Below are 21386 nucleotides of genomic sequence, written 5' to 3'. Positions count from 1 at the left end.
CACTTGATTATTATGCGTTTAAAGTTAAAAAAATCAATAATAAATAGGCCTACAAGAGTGTATCCTGTGTATGTGCGTCTTTTATCACGGAAGCCGCTCTCTTCCAAAACCGAAAGTCTGTCTGCCAATATTTCGGCTTTTAATCGAACGAAAAGTTAACTTAGGTGAGCCAATATTAAAAATTGCAGTAAAGTAACTGACGTGCAGCCACACATCGAATCTGAGGTCTGATCTCATCTCTCTCTCGCTGTCATCCAGACATCGATACAGACGCCACACAAGACAAGTCGCAAAACAGAGGCTGGCCCATGTGAACTCTGTCAAAGTACAGCACTGAAATTAACAGGCATAAATATCTTTGAGCCAAAAAAATCTATCAGTAGGAATTCTGTAAAAACGCAATCGGAGCCAATGTTATGTAGAAGTTGTGTCGCCTAATAATTATAGTAATTCTAATTAAATGAAAGCCAAAATAAACAATTTACTGCATTTTTTGTTTGATAAAAATATACGGAAATGAAAAAAAATTAAAAACCTAAGTGTAGTAGTTTGTATTAATGTGATTTAATATTAATAAAAATATGTTTAGCCTATTTAAGTTTAACGGTTATATACGTCGCCAATAGGCAAGCCATTCAAAAAATATTATTTTACTGTGTACTGGGTTATAATGTATATTTTACAATACAAACTAAATGTAGCATGTCTCATTGTCATTTACAACATGCAATTCATAACAAACCAGAGCTGTAGGCCTACGTATGCAGTGTAAACTTACAGGGAGGTACAGGCCAATAGTCATACTGCGCACCACGTTATTGAACTCCGATATCTCTGAGGGAGATTAGGTTACCCGATAGCCAATATATCAATGGAGTGGCTTCACAACAACTCGGTAAATTTCCTTGAGTGGCCCAGCCAGAGCCCAGATCTAAATCCTATTGAACATCTCTGGAGAGATCTGAAAATGGCTGTGCCACCGCTTTTGGCATCATATTCAGAAAGACTTGAGGCTGTAATCGCTGCCAAAGGTGCATCAACAAAGTATTGAGCAAAGGCTGTGAATACTTATGTAAATGTGATTTTTCAGGTTTTTCTATTTTTAATAAATTTGCAACAATTAAAAAAACTAATTTTTCACACTGTCATTATGGGGTATTGTGTGTAGAATTTTGAGGAAATAAATTAATTTAATTCATTTTGGAATAAGGCTGTAACATAAAAACACGTGGAAAAAGTGAAGCACTATGAATAATTTCTGGATGCACTGTATATAGAAAATTTTGCATTATTAAATTATATTAGCATTTTTCTCAGCCTCTGTTTATGTTCAGTTATTTCACTTTAAGACCATGAAAATAACTTAAAATTCTTTGCCATTAAAGTGAAATTGCCGAACCTACACACTGGAGCCTTATTAAAATGCTCATTTTAGAACTAAATTTCAGACGGCATTTAGAGGTTTTTGCATCTGAACTCTTCAAGTGCTTTACATAAACTATGCAACATTTCAGTCTGTACAACCAACCAGTCTGAATCAGTGACTGAACTAAAGAGTAAAGAGTATAGAGATAAAGTTTATTTTTTATATTCGCACATTCGTTCAATGACAACTTGTGACATGTTTACATCGACCTTTGACTATTCAGACTGAAATCAGATGTAAATATGACTAGAAAACAACATTAGCATTATTTATTTGACTGTGAACAATGTTTTACTTTGATAGTCACTGGCTGCTAATATGATTTCACTATTCAGAATTTGCAAAGAATACTTTTCTGAACTTATATTATTATTAAGAAAATCTAAATATGTGAAAATAAAACCAGCTTTACGTCAATACAGAGAGTAGCTTAAGTTACCTCAGAAGCAAACCGCAAATGTACACTAAAAGACTTTTAATCATCTAATTAAAACCCAATTCTATTATCCAACAATGACATAATGCAATTAATTTGTGATGGCTGCTAATTAAACAAACATTTCACACAGCGAGCGTCTTTAAATTAACATGACCATTGACAGAACCGAGAACCTCTCAGAGAATATCAAAGTGCCCTACAAAGGGTGGAAGGGAAACGGCACTTCTGGTAAAATATCATTCCTATTTGTCTGATGTACTTTCCAATACAGATGCTTCATGTGGACTATAAAGCACATGAACACACGGTTAAACTTTATAGAGACACTCGGCTGATAAAGTTTCTGGATAAACATCAACATTCCCGTCAGAGAGATATCGCAAGAGCTCGTCATTTACTACGAAATGAAAAATCTACGTCATCGTTTACTCACCCTGGCGTCTTTCCAAACTTTTATGACTTTCTTCTATGTCAAACAAGCGATTCACTTTGTGAAAAAACAACAATGGTAAAGCAGATAAATCACGTCACGTAAGCTATCCCACAATGCACTCGCGTTAACCTTCCGTTTCCAGGGGCAATAAAATGGATGGTTTTCTCTTTATGAATTATTAATTTAATGATTTAATGGGAAGTACCATGTACACAAACAAAAATGGTCCAATAATAAGCCTAACATTTATCTGTTCAAAACTGATCTTAAGCATGGAAACCCTAAAAGACATTAAAAATAAAAAACTTTAAGGATGTATGTGAATTTAGAATTAATTTCTTATGTGAATTTCTTGTAATTAATATATATTGCCTGTAATTTTATTCATATTTCGTTTTTATTTCTTTCGATATTTCGATTTGTTCTTTTGATGTTAAAAATGTTTAATTATTCTATTCCTCAATATATTGTATACTATTATTCTTGTTATGCAATAAAAAACTATTAATTAAATTTTTATAAACATTATTATTTTGAGACCAAATCAAAATGATATGATTATATCTAAAAAATAAATAAAAGGATATTTATTTATATGGCTATTTATCATGTTATTAATATTCTTACTTTTTATTTTTGTCTTATGATTATTTAATTAATATTATTATTTACTTATTATTTTAATTTCAATTTAGCCATTTAAATTAATAAAAAATTGTGTGTGTGTGTGTATATATATATTTATAACGGCCACTTTATTAGGTACACCTTCCCAACTGCTCGTTTACGCAAATTTCTAATCAGCCAATCACATGGCAGCAACTCAATGCATTTAGGCATGTAGACATGGTCAAGATGATCTGCTGCAGTTCAAATCGAGCATCAGAATGAGGAAGAAAGGTGATTTAAGTGACTTTGAATGTGGCATGGTTGTAGGTGTGAGACGGGCTGGAATTTCACAAACTATAGCAGAAGAAGACCACACCAGGTTCCACTCCTGTCAGCTAAGAACAGGAAGCTGAGGCTACGATTTGCACAGACTCACCAAAATTGGACAATAGAAGATTGGAAAAACTTTACCTGGTCAGATGAATCTCGATTTCTGCTGCGACATTCAGATGGTAAAGTCAGATTTTGGCGTCAACACCATGAAATCATAGACTAATCCTGCCTTGTATCAATGGTTCAGGCTGCTGGTGGTGGTGTAATAGTGTGGGGGATATTTTCTTGGCACACTTTGGGCCCATTAGCACCAATTGAGCACTGTGTCAAGGCCACAGCCTACCTGAGTATTGTTGCTGACCATGTCCATCACTTCACCACTCAAATGACCTCCACAGTCACCAGATCTCAATCCAATAGAGCACCTTAGCGATGTGGTGGAACGGGAGATTCGCATCATGGATGTGCAGCCAACAAATCTGCAGCAACTGTGTGATGCTATCATGTCAATATAGACCAAAATCTCTGCGGAATATCTCCAGTACCTTGTTGAATCTGTGCCACACAGGATTAAGGCAGTTCTGAAGGCAAAAGGGGGTCCAACCCGGTATTAGTAAGGTGTACCTAAGTGGTCAGTATATATATATATTTATACAGTTGATGTTAGAATTATTAGCCCACCTTTGAATTTTTCCCAAAATGCTTCCCAAATGATGTTTAACAGAGCAAGGAAATTTTCACAGTATGTCTGATAATATTTTTTCTTCTGGTGAAAGTCTGATTTGTTTTAACTGGCTAGAATAAAAGCAGTTTTTAATTTTTTAAAAACCATTTTAAGGTCAAAATTATTAACCCCTTTAAGCTATATTTTTGACACGGTGGCTCAGTGGTTAGCACTGTCACCTCACAGTAAAAAGGTCGCTGGGTCGAGTCCTGGCTGGGTCAGTTGGCATTTCTGTGAGGAGTTTGCATGTTCTCCCCATGTTGGTGTGGGTTTACTTTGGGTGCTCCAGTTTCCCCTAAAGTCCAAACACATACATAGGTGAATTGGATAAACAAAATTGGCCGTATGAGTGTGTGAATGTGAGAGTGAGTGGCGAAAATGAATGAATGACTCAGCTTTGATTGAATGATTTAATGAAATGGAAACTACAAACTAATAAGAACTACAAACTATTAAGATCCAGCACTCAGTTTATGATAAATACATTAATGTGAGAAAACTGTCACTTTAAATAGTTTAAATACAAACATGCAGATGAATGTTGAGGAACAGAAGGACTGCTGAGATGGTTTAATGCGTCATAGAGCATTACTGGTATTTCTTGTGTTTGTTTTATTTGCTCTTTTTCTTTTGCTGTTCCTGGAAGAAGTCATTGCAGGCCACAGTCAGCGCCGCCACCAGAACCACAAACTCATTAAAGTCCACCTCGTTGTCCTTGTTGGAGTCCAGATCGTTCATGATCTTCTCCACCAGCATCGGGTCTTTCTGAGACTGAAACACACACAATAACAACAACAACAGCTCAGCACAGACGCACACAGATAAGGAGTTTCATCATGTGAATATGCAAACAAAAAGCTTGAGTTGACTCAATTATATATTTAAATCTTAATAAATACTAATGGTAATTTCTAATGATGCGTCTCAATCAGCTCCCGAGGTGGTGAATCAGTAGGTAGTGTACATGAATTCGAGCACTTGTAAGGACAGTGATGACGAGGTTTATTCACTAGACATTAGTACACTGACACTGTGTCCTAACCGTGTGCGACAAGAAATTTGGTTCTCCGCACCGAATGTGACATAACAGAAACATTGAAATACTATTCATTTAATGGTCCAATGAAGTGCTTTGAAGTGTGTATTGTTTATTCGATGTTTGACGTGATCTCAACTGAAACATAAAAACAGGGTGGGACAGAGTAGCTCCTCCCCTTTAAAAAACAGCCAATAGCATTTGGTTTTTATCACAGCTCTGCCAGTGAGAGTGGTTGAGATCAAGCACATCAAACGAAAAGCAAATGAGAAGCGTCTTGAAGGGGCTGAGCATGTCAGACACTAGAGCGCAATTGATTGGTCAAAAGATTTGATGAGAATCTAAAGCATGTGATGATGTAAAAAAAAAACTTTGATCCATTTTGGGGGAAATCTTCTATACACAATTTTTTGACCTGTTTTGTAGCACACTAACTGATAGATATTCTCAAAACGAATATACTGATACTAACATAAAAAAAAATATTTTAATTTTACAGGACTTTTAACCTGTTATTTAATTTTCAAGATGTGAGGTGAACTATCTGCTGCTGCTGCTTTCAGTAGTATGGCAATAAATGTCATGTAAAATAGTATTCAAACTCTCACTGGGAGCATTCAATGCTGAATTAGGGCGTACTAACATTAGGTACAGTTGCCTTGAACCGTGTCGAAGTGCGATGGTCCCCCCTCCCCTCTCCGTGCACTCACATTGCATCTTTACCTACCGAACCTGAGCACGCTTACGTCATGGATGATGCGACTGTTGATTTTAACAGGAAGAGAAGCGCTCTCACTCAGCACAATGAAGATTGCTTTAGTTATTTCGTTTTGTAATTTATTTTCATTTGGGATGCAGTGACAAACAGTCAAATATTTTGTTGAATAGATCCACCACTTCAGACGCTCATAAATAATCATAAAAGTCCTTGTGCTTTACATATAAGGAGGTTTGCTGAAGGTGCAGCTGCCATGCAGTGAGGGGTTTGTATCTTTAATAAACTATGACAGTTTGCGTTCATTGAAAATTAAGAATGATTAATAAATCCATATAATACAGTCCCTTAAAAGTCATGTCTGGTCTTCAGTTTTGGGCTCAGGTGTGCTTTGCACTCACACTACAAGCGTACCGCACCAAAGCCCAACTGAACCGCGCTCTGGCACACCTCTTCCAACAGGGCCAGGTCCAGCCAACTGAACCGCGCCTGAGCCCGATCCAGAGCACTCACACTTCTCAAACGAACCGGGAAACGGGCCTGGGCACGGTTCAGAGAGCATAGTGTGAGTGCACCCTTAAGCACATAATCAGTACCTGAGGCAATCATTGTCATAGTGGTTTATGCTGTTATTCTGCTGATATGTTACGAAAATAGAAAGCATTTCTAGAAATTTCCTTTTAACATGGAAAAGAGACCTTTTATCAAGTGTGGATGTGGAATTTATGAATAAGTTGTTGTTGTTGTAAATAAGAAGTTTTTAAAAGTTCATTATTGTTAAATAGTCAGATATAGCAGCAACATTTCAACTGGTAATCATTTATAAATGTTTACTAGACTGTTTTATATCTGTCTGTTTGTTTATGGTTATATATAAATATATTTAATTAAATAACAGTCTCTTTTTAAATAAAATGTCTCTCATTTATTGTTTTGCTTAGTGAGTTCCCAATTCAAGGTTCAGAATTTGGTTAAGGGCACATATTGAGCATCAGTGTGCCCTAATTTTAGTGGACTGGAACGATTTTGAGATTGAGACAGCACTTAAAATGACTGCTTGACCAGTGCTCTGACTACTGAACAAGGGAGCTGATTGAGACGCACACTAATAGGAAATGGCAGTTAAAAGCAACTAAACAGTACAAACTGCAAAGGTTTTTCAAATGTTAAATATTTATCTTTAAATTGGATATACAAGTTAAGTCTTATACAAGTTAAACACATTTAAATAGAAATACACAATATTCGTGTTATATTATATTTATTTTATCAACATACAGCAACAGAACATCTACACAGGTGCACTCAGAGCAGGCAGAAGCTATTATAGGTAAAGCTCAGTTTGTCTGGATTTACTATTCCAATTTTTTAGTTTGAGTTAAACATATTTTTGTCAGTAAAAGACTGACAGCATTTGTTTTAACTTTATATAATCACACCTTTATAGAAAACAAATATTAACATTTTACTCAAACCCACACCTAAAACCTTATTTTGTCCAGTTCTTTAATTCTTTTGTGCCTCTTTCTTCAGAAACAGCTTAAGGCTGGGTGTCAGTGCTGTTTTGACATGAACTCTACTCTGAACGTGTATGTCATTGATCCTAGTGTAATCGCCTGTTTCCAGAGCATCCGAAAGAACAGATCATCCGATGTGTCTGATAAATGTTCATCTGTCTGTCCTGACACTGAGCTGAACCCTGAGGTGCTGAGGCTGCTGAACGATGAGGATCTACCACTGTAAACCAGCACTCCATCAGCCTGAGGTTCTGATTTCTGTGTGTGTGTATGTTGAGGCCTGGAAACGACAAGCTAGGGTTGCACATTCATTCATTCTTAGTCTCTTTTTCAGAGGTCGCCACAGTGGAATGAACCGCCAATTATTCCAGCATATGTTTAACGCAGCAGATGCCCTTCCATCTGCAACCCAGTACTGGGAAACAATCTTACACACTCATACACACACACGCTCAAACTCAGCCAATTTAGTTTATTTAATTCACCTATAGCGCATGTGTTTGGACTGTGGGAAAAACCGGAGCACCTGGGGAAAAACCCACGCCAACACAGGAGAACATGCAAACTCCACAGAGTAATGCTAACTGACCCAACTTCGATAAAACATATGGAGGAACACTTTCGCGTGTCGAGATGTACTGTATGTGTGTATTGTCTATGACAGTTTGAACGTTTGTAACTAATACCAATGAACTATTAATACTGAAGCTGTTTTATTCATACATGTCGAATGCACTCTCTGGATCAAACACAGATTATAATATACCACTGTGAAGCTTTAATAAACATGCAAATCACGATCATTTACAATCAAGATCTTGTGGATGTTTTAATTGCGATTGCAGTATTTTAACAATTAATCATTCAGCTCTAGTGTGTGTGTGTGTGTGTGTGTGGAGCCACCAGTCAGAGTTGCAGCTCTCGCTCATTACTGTTCATCCTCAAGATGTTACAGTACTCAGTCCCGCAGGAGAGAGTATTTATATCAGGCTCTGTAAGCAGCAGCAGCAGCAGCTCCTCCACACAGCTGAGACCCACAGCAAAACACACTTTACCCCAAAAAACTACAGCTTACGTAACGGAAATAAGCCTGTTTCCTCAGCCCTTAAATCACTGCTGCATTCAGACATTATTTGCATGACAATTATGCACATTTGTCCTCTCGATCATGATGCAATTAAAGCGTACTTTTGTGCTTTTCATTTAAAGTCCTGTAAATTAGCATATTTATTTATTGAAGCTGAACTAATGTGATCATGCAATAGCGTAGAAATATAAAAACATGTTCTATATTTTGAGAATACTGAGTTATTAATGTTACACCAATATAAAAATACAGTATATAATGTTTTATTTACAAAAAATACTAATAAATGTGTATATATTTATATAAAGATTTTTTTGTTAGATGTTGTACATTTTATATGCATTTATATGTATATATTTACATTACATGCTTAAGTGTTAGGGGCACGATAAAATATGTAAAAAAGTATTCAGGAATTTACTAGAACTTCTATGTTAAGCTGCTTTGACACAATCTACATTGTAAATGTAAATGCACTTTAGAAATAAAGATGAACTGAATTGAAATGAACTATTCAAACAATAAATATTATTTCTATACTTCTGAATTTTAGGTGTATTTATTTTAAGTTGCATTTAACATTTTTCACATAAATTTGTACATATAGGCATATTTAAGTCAGTATAAATTAATAAACAAAAAAACCTATATCAATCTGTTTGCAAATTTAGGTGTGTGTATGTTTATTTATGTACAGTTGAAGTGAGAATTATTCACCCGCCTTTGAATTTGTTTTTCTTTTTTAAATATTTCCGAAATTATGTTTAATTGAGGAAGGACATTTTCACAGTATGTCTGATAATATTTTTTCTTCTGGAGAAAGTCTTATTTATTTTGTTTTGGCTAGAATAAAAGCAGTTTTTAATTTTTTAAAAATCATTTTAAGGTCAAAATTATTAGCCACTTTAAGCTATATATTTTTTTCGATAGTCTACAGAACAAACCATCGTTATACAGTAACTTGCCTAATTACCCTAACCTACCTAGTTAACCTAATTAACCTAGTTAAGCCTTTAAATGTCACTTTAAGCTGTACAGAAGTGTCTTGAAAAACATCTAGTCAAATATTATTTACTGTCATCATGGCAAAGATAAAATAAATCAGTTATTAGACATGAGTTATTAAAACTATTATGTTTAATAACGTGTTGAAGAAAAATCTTCTCTCTGTTAAACAGAAATTGGGGGAAAAAATAAACGGGTGGGCTAATAATTCTGACTTCAACAGTATTGTGTGTGAATGTACACTCACTGGAGAAAAAGACGATGTGGTAAAAATGCTGTAATGTTGAGGTCACAACTGACATTACACAAACAGTTCACAGCAGTTCACTTGTCCTCTGTGACTTTTAGCAGTGAACCAATAAGCATACACTCACCGGCCACTTTATTGGGTACACCTGTCCAACTGTTTGTTAATGCATTTGTCTAATCAGCCAATCACATGGCAGCAACTCAATGCATTTAGGCATGTAGACATGGTCAAGACGATCTGCTGCAGTTTAAACCGAGCATCAAAATGGGGAAGAAAGGTGATTTAAGTGAATTTGAACGTGGCACGCTTGTTGGTGCCAGACGTGCTGGTCTGAGTATTTCAGAAACTGCTGATCTACTGGGATTTTCATGCACAACCATCTCTAGGGTTTACAGAAAATGGTCCAAAAAATAGAAAATATTTAGTGAGCGGCAGTTCTGTGGGCGCAAATGCCTTGTTGATGCCAGAGGTCAGAGGAGAATGGCCAGCTGATAGAAAGGCAACATTAACTCAAATAATCATTCTTTACAACTGAGGTATGCAGAAGAGCATCTCTGAACACACAACACAGCAGCAGAAGACCACACCGGGTGCCATTCCTGTCAGCTCAGAACAGGAAACTGAGGCTACAATTCACACAGGCTCACCAAAATTGGACAATAGAAGACTGAGAAAACATTGCCTGGTCTGATGAGCCTCGATTTCTGCTGCGACATTCGGCTGGCAGGGTCAGAATTTGGCATCAACATCAGGAAAGCATGGATCCTTCCTGGCTTGTATTAACGGTTCAGGCTAGTGGTGGTGTAATGGTGTGGGGGATATTTTCCTGGCACACTTTAGGCCCATTAGTACCTATTTAGCATTGTGTCAACGCCACAGCCTACCTGAGTATTATTGCTGACTATGTCCATCCCTTTTTGACCACAGTGTACCCATCCTCTGATGGCTACTTCCAGCAGGATAACACGCCATGTCATAAAGCGCGAATCATCTCAGACTGGTTTCCTGAACATGTCCATGTGATCACTGTACTCAAATGGCCTCCACAGTCACCAGCTCTCAATCCAATAGAGCACCTTAGGGATGTGGTGGAACGGGAGATCTGCATCATGGCTGTGCAGCCGACTAATCTGCAGCAACTGTGTGATGCTATCATGTTAATATGGACCAAAATCTCTGAGGAATATATCCAGTACCTTGTTGAATCTGTGCCACGAAGGATTAAGGCAGTTCTGAATGCAAAAGGGAGTCCAACCCAGTACTAGTAAGGTGTACCTAATAAAGTGGCCAGTGAGTTTATGTATGTATGTATTTATTTAATTATTTATTTATTTATTATTATTCAACAAAATAGGAAACATCCTAAAAATATTCATAAAGAAATCAGAAATCTTTAGCAATTATTTTTAAAGTAAGTTTTAACATTTTACAGTTAGCATTAAACTGATTTTTAAAAATAAAATCATGAATAAATGATCAACAAACTAACAAAAAGATAATCATTTTAATGAGGAATGAAAGAGATTATTCTGCTACTAACACACACGCATGCACGCACGCACACGCACACACACACACACACACACACACACACACAAACACACATACACACAGAGAGAGAGAAAGCCGAACTGTCCAAATACTTGACCAAGGCACATTTGACCGTGTGGCTGTTTTCATGAACTCGTGTCTCATTTAGATTCAGCTCTAGTTTCCTAATGATGAATGGGGGTTTAGTTTTTTGGAGTGATATTGTACCCGATGGGAAAGCAATAATTGTTTTAATTCGTTTGCTCAGATGTTCAGCCAGTGCTCCGTCCTCTGCCCGTGGATGCCAGAAATAAGCTGGACGCAAACACTGTAAACCAGACGGCCAAATTAACCAAATCAGCATCACTAATCAACGTGCCGGAGCCAAAGCCTCAGTCACACACACACACACACACACACACACACACACACACACACACACACACACACACACACACACACACACACACACATAATAATACATCCACGCACGTCAGCACCAAATCTGCAGTTTAATAGATGGCATTATGGGATTACGTGTGCTTGACTGAGCCGTCGGAGAGGTGATGTTATGGGTTGTTATGATGTTATATTTCTCTGAACTTGCTCTGTGGGTGTTCATGAAAAAGCTCTCATGTGATACGAGGTCAGAGGATTATTTCAGCCACATTTTTAAAATTCAAGGAGCAAACCAAAATAAACAGCAATTTCCAACCATGTTTTATAAATATGCAAATGTTAATAAAACTGATTTCTATGCACATTGTCAAAATCCAATATAAATACAAATGTATTTTTATTGTTCAGTATTTTTTTGATATAAGCAACTAGTGATTTAGCTTGTTTTGTTCATTTAAAGTATCAAAGACGCCTTTAATATTGCATTTGTTTGGTTACACCAAAGGTTATTTTGGACTTTGTTCATGCACTGCGAATTTGAAAGCATATTTTAAGTCTATTGTGATTTAATTGTGAGATATTTTATATATAAACTAATTAACCTTTTTTTTAATTTAGCCTGTGCATATTGTAATTTGAATATATTTTACATGATGTATAAAATTTATTATAAAAATAATAAAACTATGTTAAACAACTAATTATTATCTATTAATACAAAAAAAATATATAGTTTAATAAGAATCAGAGTAAAAATATAATAAAATTGTGTAAACTAATTATTATCCATTAATACATTAATAAAAAATATATTTTAATAGGATTCAGAGTAAAAATATAATAAAATTACATTAAATAACTAATTATTATCTATTAATACAATAATAAAAAATTTATTGTTTAATAAGAATCAGAGTAAAAATAATAAAATTATGTTAAATAACTAATTATTATCCGTTAATACATTAATGAAAAACATATTTTAATAGGAGTCAGAGTAAAAATATAATAAAATTACATTAAATAACTAATTATTATCTATTAATACAATAATAAAAAATTTATTGTTTAATAAGAATCAGAGTAAAAATAATAAAATTATGTTAAATAACTAATTATTATCCGTTAATACATTAATGAAAAACATATTTTAATAGGAGTCAGAGTAAAAATATAATAAAATTATGTTAAATAACAGACCCATTAATACATTAATAAAAAAAAAAATATATATATATATATATATATATTTTAATGAGAATCAGAGTAAAAATAATACAATTATGTTAAATAACTAATTATTATCCGTTAATACATTAATAACAATATATAGTTTATTAAGAATTAGAGTAAAAATACTAAAATTATGTTAAATAATCTAAAATATATTTTATGTATATATATATATATATATATATATATATATATATATATATATATATATTTTTTTTTTTTTTTTTCATATTTTTATACATTATTATCGTTAATACAATAATAAAAAAAATTTAAATTTTGTATATATGTATATTTTATTAGGAGTCAGAGTAAAAATGTAATAAAATTATGTTAAATAACAAATTATCCATTAATACATTAATAAAAATATATATATATTTTAATAAGAATCAGTAAAATATGAAAAAATAATAAAATTTTGTTAAATAACTAATATTATCCATTAATACATTAATAACAAATAGACATATTAAAAAGGATCTGAGTAAAAATATTATAAAATTATGTTAAATAACTAATTATCCATTAATACAATAAAAAAATATATTTTAATATTCAAGTTTTACATAAAAATTGATATAAATGTATATTTTTATTTGTATTTTTAGAAGTAGTTTTATTTGTAAAATATTCATCAAATAACTTTCTTTATAAATGTATATAATTTAATAAAAATCATTTAATTTAGTTTTTTGTAGGGTTTCTTTTGTTTTATCTAGATCCTAAAAATATTTAATCTATATTTTTGTAGAGACTCTTTTGTTCAATTTTTTAATAAATAAAATTATTATTTTTTAAATACTACATAAATGTATATCAATTTCATACAAAACTTAAATGTTAAGAATATTTTTACTATTATTATTATTTCTTATTTTTATAATACAGTATATAAATATTCAATATATAATTTAATAGTTTATATATAATTTATTTTTCATTCATTCATTTTCTTTTCAGCTTAGTCCCTTTATTAAACTGGGGTCGCCACAGCAGAATGAACCGCCAACTTATCCAGCATATGCTTTACGCAGCGGATGCCCTTCCAGCTGCAACCCATCACTGGGAAATAATTTATTATTTATATATATAATAATTATTTGTTTGCAGCGCAGGTCTCTAATGGAAAACAGAGCATCATGCTCTAATAGATGCCATAAAGATCAAGCTAAAGTAGAAACAGTGATAAAACAGTGTGATGTCTAACCATGAGGAAGTCGGTGAGTTCAGTGTTGAGAAGCTCCTTCAGCTCTCCTTTGCTCAGTTTGTATTTGTCTCCTTCACTGCCGGAGTAGTTGTGGAAGACGGTGATCAGCGCATCCATTGCTCCCTCCAGTTTACTGGGCATGATGGGCACAGATCTGTGGAGAAAAGAAACATGAACCATTCACATCCTCAATAATCTTATCGAAAAGTGCACTAACACACACTAAAAACATACTTTGGGGTATTTTAACCCAATGCTAGGTCAAATATGGACAAATACAACAGTTGGATTAAAAATGTAATTTAATTTAACGTAAAAATTTGAGTTTGTTCATACTTGAGCCAACATTGGGTTAATACAACCCAGCCCTTTTTTAAGGTGTACAATTATTTTTTGACCAAGCTTTGTATCTTGTTACTTTATATGGAGAAAATAATTTCCAACTAATAATATATTACCAATTTAAATGAGTTTGATTTCACTGAATATGCTTGCTTTTATTAAAACTGTATTTGATAGTGTATTCATTGGAGCAACTCAATTTTACTTAGTTGCATACTTGCAGTTTTTAGGTTGGCGTTTACAAATTCATTGGATGGAAATCCTGCACTTGTTCAAACTACTTAATTAAATGAACTGAAACAACAAAATTCTTGACATTTCATTGAGACAGCTTATTTCATGTTCAATCCACATAAATTTGTTAAGTGTTAAGTTAACTTAATCAATTTGTGTTGGGACAACATGAATGACTTGTGTGGAACCCTGCATTTTTTACAGTGTACATTCAGTTCGGGCTTTTGTAACCCAATGTTCGCTCAAGAATAATTTTAAACTGAGCTGAAACAACACAATTCTTGAGGTTTTTTTGGGAGAACTTAATTCTTTTGAGTTCAATTCACTTAAATTCTTAAAAACTGATAAGTTAACTTAATTCCTTGAGGTTGCCCCAACACAAATCAATCATGTGAAACCCAGCATTGTTTACAGGGTCAAATATGGACAAACATTGGGTTAATTTTTACTAATAAATTTAAATTCTGGTTGGGTTTGTTCATATTTGTCACATCATTGTGTTACAACAACCTATCAGATTTGTGTTTTAAGAGTACAGCTTGTATTGTCAGCTTTAAATTTTTACCACCAAACCCATTTTGATCGTGCTATGACGGTAAAACTGTGGCAGTGATTATTTAGTAACATTAGATGTATGTTTAGGATTAGTAAGATCACAATAGCTACAGCAAAACACCTTATTGTGCAAGTAAATCAATTAAACTCATTTAAAAATGATTAAAAATAAGGTAATCATCATTCGAGTATCAAGCAAGCCTAAAGTTATTTGCAGAGGAGAGAAAAAAGAAACTGTTTACCTTGTTGAGAGCTGAGAGATGAACGTGTGTGTGTGTTGTTGAAGAGACTGTTTTGAAGAGTGTGTGCAGTTGTTTATGAGGAGACCTGTGCTGGAAAAGACCTTCCTCTGTCACTGTGACTCAGGTGTTGCACCATAGTAACTGTGTGATCCTGATCCACACCCACACCTGCACACAAAACACAGGCCAAATTAAAGACCAGAGGCCTCCTGGGAGATATACACACTGATACTTGTACAGCTATCTTAATGGGGACTTCCCATAGACGTTATGTTTATACTGTATAGACTGTATATTCTTTCCCCCTACCCCTACCCCTAACCCTCACAGGAAACAATCCAGATTTTTACCATTTGAAAATGCTTCATTCTGTGTGATTTATGAGCCAATTTCCTTATGGGGACCAAAAACAATGTCCCCACAAGATCAAAATTAGCTTGTATTGCTTTTGCTAGCTGGTATTGCTATACTCGCTTCACTTTTCATCATTTCCCTAGATAAGTCATTTCTGCTCTTTATCTTTTAATCAGCCGGTGTTTTAGTGTGTGTGTTTGTTAGATGTTCAAATTTTCCAACTAGAACTCTCCAGCTAAATTAGGTACACAATGTGGCAACTGATTAATCTCAATTTGACTGCACATTAAATTTGGTTAAGAAATTACAACCCCAAAAGGTAAAGCCATTATTGTCTTAAAGCATTAAATAGACATTATATTTAATAGAAATATTACTGATATTTGTAATAAATAATAAATGAATAAACAGTGAACCACTATACAGAAAGTGAGTTAATGACAAGATATAAAAGAGCCACGGGCCTGCTTAAAATCCTTTTGATTTAACAACTATTGATTTCAGAAGCACTTTAAATGCATGCAATGACTAGTATAAAGTTGAAGTCAGAATTATTAGCCCCCTGTATATTTTTCCCCCCAATTCCTGTTTAACGCAAAGAAGGGTTTTTTCCAACACATTTCTAAACATAATAGTTTAATAACTCATTTCTAATAACTGATTTATTTTATCTTTGCCATGATGACAGTAAATAATATTTTCCTAGATATTTTTCAAGACACTAGTATTCAGATCAAAGTGCAATTTAAAGGCTTAACTAGGTTAATTAGGCAAATTAGGGTAATTAGGCAAATCATTGTACAATGATGGTTTGTTCTGTAGACAATCTAAATAAATATTGCTAGAGAGGGTCAATAGTATTGACCTTAAAATGTTTTTAAAAAATTTTAAAACTGCTTTTATTGTAGCCGAAATGAAACAAATAAGACGTTCTCCAAAAGAAAAAATATTATAGGAAATACCGTGAAAAAAATTCTTGCACTGTTAAACATCATTTGGGAAATGATTAAAAAAAAAGAATGATATATGTATGGGAAAAAGACTGATTAACTGAATAAAAAAACAGGATTCTAAAATAGTATATAAAATTAGTATAAAATAGGATTGACTTTGAATAAAACGCTGATGGGATGTAAACATTTTGAATATAGTGATCAGGGTAATTACTAGCTTATTTAGTTAAAATATTTCTAATTTGCCATTTATGCAAACTATTTTCATTGGTGAAAAAGAAAAACAGGCAATATTGTGACTTTTAAATCACTCAATATTTAATTGTATTTTGGTGAATTGCAGTTCTGAGTGTCCCTCACACTGCGTACATATTTATGGACACCATTTATTTAATTTTAATACAATTAAGACAATACTCTGATAAAAAGTCTACCATGTGGTCATCAATTTTTGATTAATTTAATCCGATTAAGGTCATAATCGAACTAAACAGAAATCGGATTAAGACGTGGAGTATGCCAATTTTAATCACATTAAAATCCGCATAGTATAAACACCTTAAACTATTACCTTCATGTTGACGCGTGTTGCCGCAATGACGTTAATTGAATTATGTGCTATAACATGTAAAACAGGATCATGAACGGAACATTCAAAAAGCAACTCATGTAAACACCTTAATCATATTATTGTCTTAATCAGATTAAGGCAAATAATTTGATTACTGAAGTCCATGAAACGTAGTCACTGGTGAGTGGGCTTAACAAAACCACCTGTAGAAACACACTTTAACCAACACTTGCATGAAGTTTGCACATTTGCACATGTCACTTTCTTACAATCAATCCATATCTAAAAAAGAGTGCATTTATGAAGTGTACCTCACACAGGTGAGTGGGCTTGACAAATCACCTGTAGAAAACACACTCTTTCATTTCTCTGACACTTCAACAGACACTTGCACCAGACACTCTCTTACAATCAATCTATATCAAAAACATTGTCCATTTATGAAGTGTGCCTCACACAGGTGAGTGGGCTTGACAAACCACCTGTAGCAAAAACACACTTTCATTTCTCTGACACTTTCTTGCAATCACTCTATATATCTCAAATAATAATAAAAAAAGCCATTGTACATTTATGGAGTGTGCTTCACACAGGTAAGTGGGCTAGACAAACCACCTGTAGAAACACTCCCCCTCCTAACTCCCCCACTTATTTCTCTGAGCAATAACAGTTCCTTTATATAATTAGCACTACTTGTTTGTCTACTTCTTGTTTAATTGATGAATGGCTCCTTAATTGTATGTTGCTTTGGACAAAAACATCAGCTAAATGTAAATGTACCTGCTGTGTAAAATCAGTATCACATTAAAAATGTGTAATGCAAAGCAGTACATGAAAAAAATCTAATTTATTTATAGCAAATGCCTTTGATTGTGATTATTATGATGGACAATTTCTCACTTTCTCTAGGACATTCTGGTGTTTTGACATGACAGAGGCCCCGGGGGCTCACTGGACCCCACATGGGGCCTCACATAAGAGTCAAAAGGGCCCACCTTCTGTCATGATACAGCAGGGGTCGTGAAGTCTGACATCTCACTTCACTCATGTCTGCAGTTCAAATGGTCAAAGTTAAAAATATATGTTAAATTATACAGTGGCACTTGCCTTATCACGTCCGTCTAAAAGTGGCTCATCAGCGTCTCTGTTCTAGATGCATACAAAAGAGCTCTCATTTTGTTCATTAAGTCATTGCAACTGATCAAATAACTAGGCCTATTACCTCCGACTGGGGAATGAGAGAGCGAGTGCGAGAGAAGAAAGAAGATGATTATTAATGTTCTTCACATCAGCTGACTGGAGCGCATTTATTTAATCATATGATTATCAGTGACTCATCGTACTAGAAGACCAGATGGAGAGAGGAAGATGGGTATGATTGAAGGCTTGTGTGGTTATATGTAGAAATTTTGATGATTATTTTTATTTCTTCAGTAGAACATTTAAGGATCAGTTCACCCAGAATTTTGGGGATTATTTTTATTTCTTCAGTAGAATCTTTAAGGATTAGTTCACCCAAAAATACAAATCCTGTTATTACTTGTGTCGTTTCAATCCCCTGAGACCTTCGCTCATCTTCGGAACACAAAATAGGATATTTTAGATGAAATCCAGGAGCTCTCTGACCCTCCATAGAAAGCAATGGTCCCAAGATGTTTGTAGTTCAGAAAAGGAAATAAAATGTTTTTCTTTTATTTTATTTTCTCACCTTAATTAGCAATAGTTTGCTCTGTCTAAACGGTATCTTAAATAGGGCTGCACAATATATCATTTAAGCACTGATATCACAATGTGTGCATCCGCAATAGTCACATCGCATTGTTGAGTTAGGATTATATTTGAGCAAAAGTCAAGATTTAAGCACAACAGAGTGAAATTCTACAGTTTGCATGTTTTTAAATGCCTGAGAGAGATTGAAGTATTCAGGCACAAAACTCTCAAAGATGTGGAATTAGCAGGGGTTGATGAATAATTTTTGTGTGGACAATGCAGTTCCAGTCTCACCGTTCTTCATTGATACACTCTTTAGTATACATTTGCTGTACCTTGTACTCAGTATGATTTTTGAATAAACTACTATTAACCGAAGGAGGAGCATTTTGTGCGGCACGGTGGCTCAGTGGTTATCACTGTGACCTCACAGCAAGAAGGTCGCTGGTTCGAGTCCCGGCTTGACCAGTTGGCATTTCTGTGTGGTGTTTGCATGTTCCCCCCCAAGTTGCCTTATAAGTGGCTTATATGAAAAGCAAAGGCCTCTAGATTAAGCTTATTTCACCAAAATAAAATATGATCATGCCTTGATTTATTAATTAGGACAGTAAGGTCTGACTTTGCTTAGTCAAAGTCTTGTCACTTAACAGAAATAATGCACAGTATAGAATATAAAGTCATGGTGCAGTGGAAAAATAATTAATATTGTCTGTGACTCCCATGAGCTTGGAGGACTGCATCCATACATCTCTGCTATGACTTACTTAATAATAAATCATCTGGAATGGCAAAGAAAGCGCTTTTGCAGGGCTCCCAGAGTTCATCAAGATTCTTTGGATTCATCTTCAATGCCTCCTCCTTCAGCTTACCCCAGAAATGCTCAATAATGTTCATGTCTGGTGACTAGGCTGGCCAATCCTGGAGCACTTTGACCTTCTTTGCTTTCAGGAACTTTGATGTGGAGGCTGAAGTATGAGAAGGAGCGCTGTCCTGCTGAAGAATTTGCCCTCTCCTGTGGTTTGTAATGTAATGGGCAGCACAAATGTCTGTTGATCAAAAAGCTGTTAATGTTGCCATCTACTCTGCAGATCTCTCACATGCCCCATACTGAATGTAACCCCAAACCATGACTTTTCCTTCACCAAACTTGACTTATTTCTGTGAGAATCTTGGGTCCATGTGGGTTCCAATAGGTCTTCAGCGGTATTTGTGATGATTGGGATGCAACAGATCATTCATGGGAAAAAATCTACCTTCTGCCACTTTTACAAATGATCAACCAGAAGTCAAGTTATTATTTGTTGCTCTTACAACTGGGATCGACGACAAGACTTTTGTCAGGTACTTTGTATCATTTGTAAATGCAGCAAGGTAACTGTTGTTAAAAAAAGTTAAGTTTTGTATTTCGATGTGTGCAAACTGAAAAGGAAAATAAAAATATATTATCGCAAAAAATATAAATAAGAAGAGTACACTTTGATTTCATGGGGAATTTAAAGCACTGAACTGTATGAATGTGGTTCACTGAAGAGAGAATTTAGATTAGATTAGATTAGATTCAACTTTATTGTCATTACACATGTACAAGTACAAGGCAACGAAATGCAGTTTAGGTCTAACCAGCAGTGCAATAGCAGCAAGTGCAGGATACAGGTATAAGTTATAAAGTGCAGTTATAGAAAAACTATGGTGATATTTACAGATGGATGTACTATCAACATTATATACAGGTTGTATTAGCTATGAACAGAGATTTACAATAAATGAATATATGTACAGGATACTATTAATAGCAGAAGTGTGCAGATAGATAAACATAATTACAAATGTCCATGTACAGTGGGTGTGTCCAGTTCAAATAAATTAATCAGTGCAATGAATATGTGCAAACTTTAAATGTGCAAGTGTTAAATAGTGCAGTGTTTGTGAGGAGTATAAGTTAGAGGAGTGTGGGGGGTGTATTGGGGGGCAAAAGAGTCAGTGAGGGGCAGAGTTCAAAAGGAAGACAGCTCTGGGGAAAAAGCTGTTCCTCAGTCTGCTGGTTTTTGAATATTACACAAACAAACAATACCCAAAAATATAAAAACTATACACACAGAGGTGAGTGGGCTTGACAAACCACCTGTATAAACACTCTTCTCTCTACAAAAAACACTTCCCTCCTTCACTTAATTCTCTGAGCACTAACAGATCCTCTGTATAATTAGCACTTCTTGCCTGTATTGCCTCTTCTTGTTGAATCACTCAATGCCTTCTCAATTGTAAATAGTTTAGGACACAAGCGTCTGCTAAATGACTTAATGCAAAAGCAATAGTCAATGTATAATTCGATCAGTGCCTGTGTCTCCTGATACATTTTCTTTACATGCAGTATGCTAAAAACACCTTTCATGTTCTCCTGAAAACATGGATGGGCAAGTATATTAATACTAGTCTTCATTTTTAGATGAACTATGCCTTTAAGTACTCTTAAAACTGA

General features: G+C 34.4%; 1 protein-coding gene across 2 annotated transcripts in view; it reads right to left on the bottom strand.

Annotated features, from left to right (window-relative positions):
• Nucleotides 1-4404: 4404 nt before the first annotated feature.
• The window catches only part of s100z (S100 calcium binding protein Z), a 41726-nt gene continuing 24744 nt past the window's right edge, over nt 4405-21386 (bottom strand). For both annotated transcript variants that reach the window (XM_056447007.1, XM_056447008.1), the window contains exons 5-7: nt 15320-15487; nt 13947-14100; nt 4405-4735 (exon numbers count right to left, since the gene is read on the bottom strand). In XM_056447007.1, the coding sequence (XP_056302982.1) occupies nt 4577-4735; nt 13947-14087 (300 nt within the window). In that variant the 5' untranslated portion in view covers nt 14088-14100; nt 15320-15487 and the 3' untranslated portion in view covers nt 4405-4576. The remainder of the gene's footprint in view (nt 4736-13946; nt 14101-15319; nt 15488-21386) is intronic.

Source organism: Danio aesculapii, chromosome 21 (assembly GCF_903798145.1).
Source record: "Danio aesculapii chromosome 21, fDanAes4.1, whole genome shotgun sequence".
NCBI classification, from domain to species: Eukaryota; Metazoa; Chordata; class Actinopteri; order Cypriniformes; family Danionidae; genus Danio; species Danio aesculapii.
Note: the sequence above shows the minus strand (reverse complement) of the source record. Positions and strands in the feature narration are given on the sequence as shown.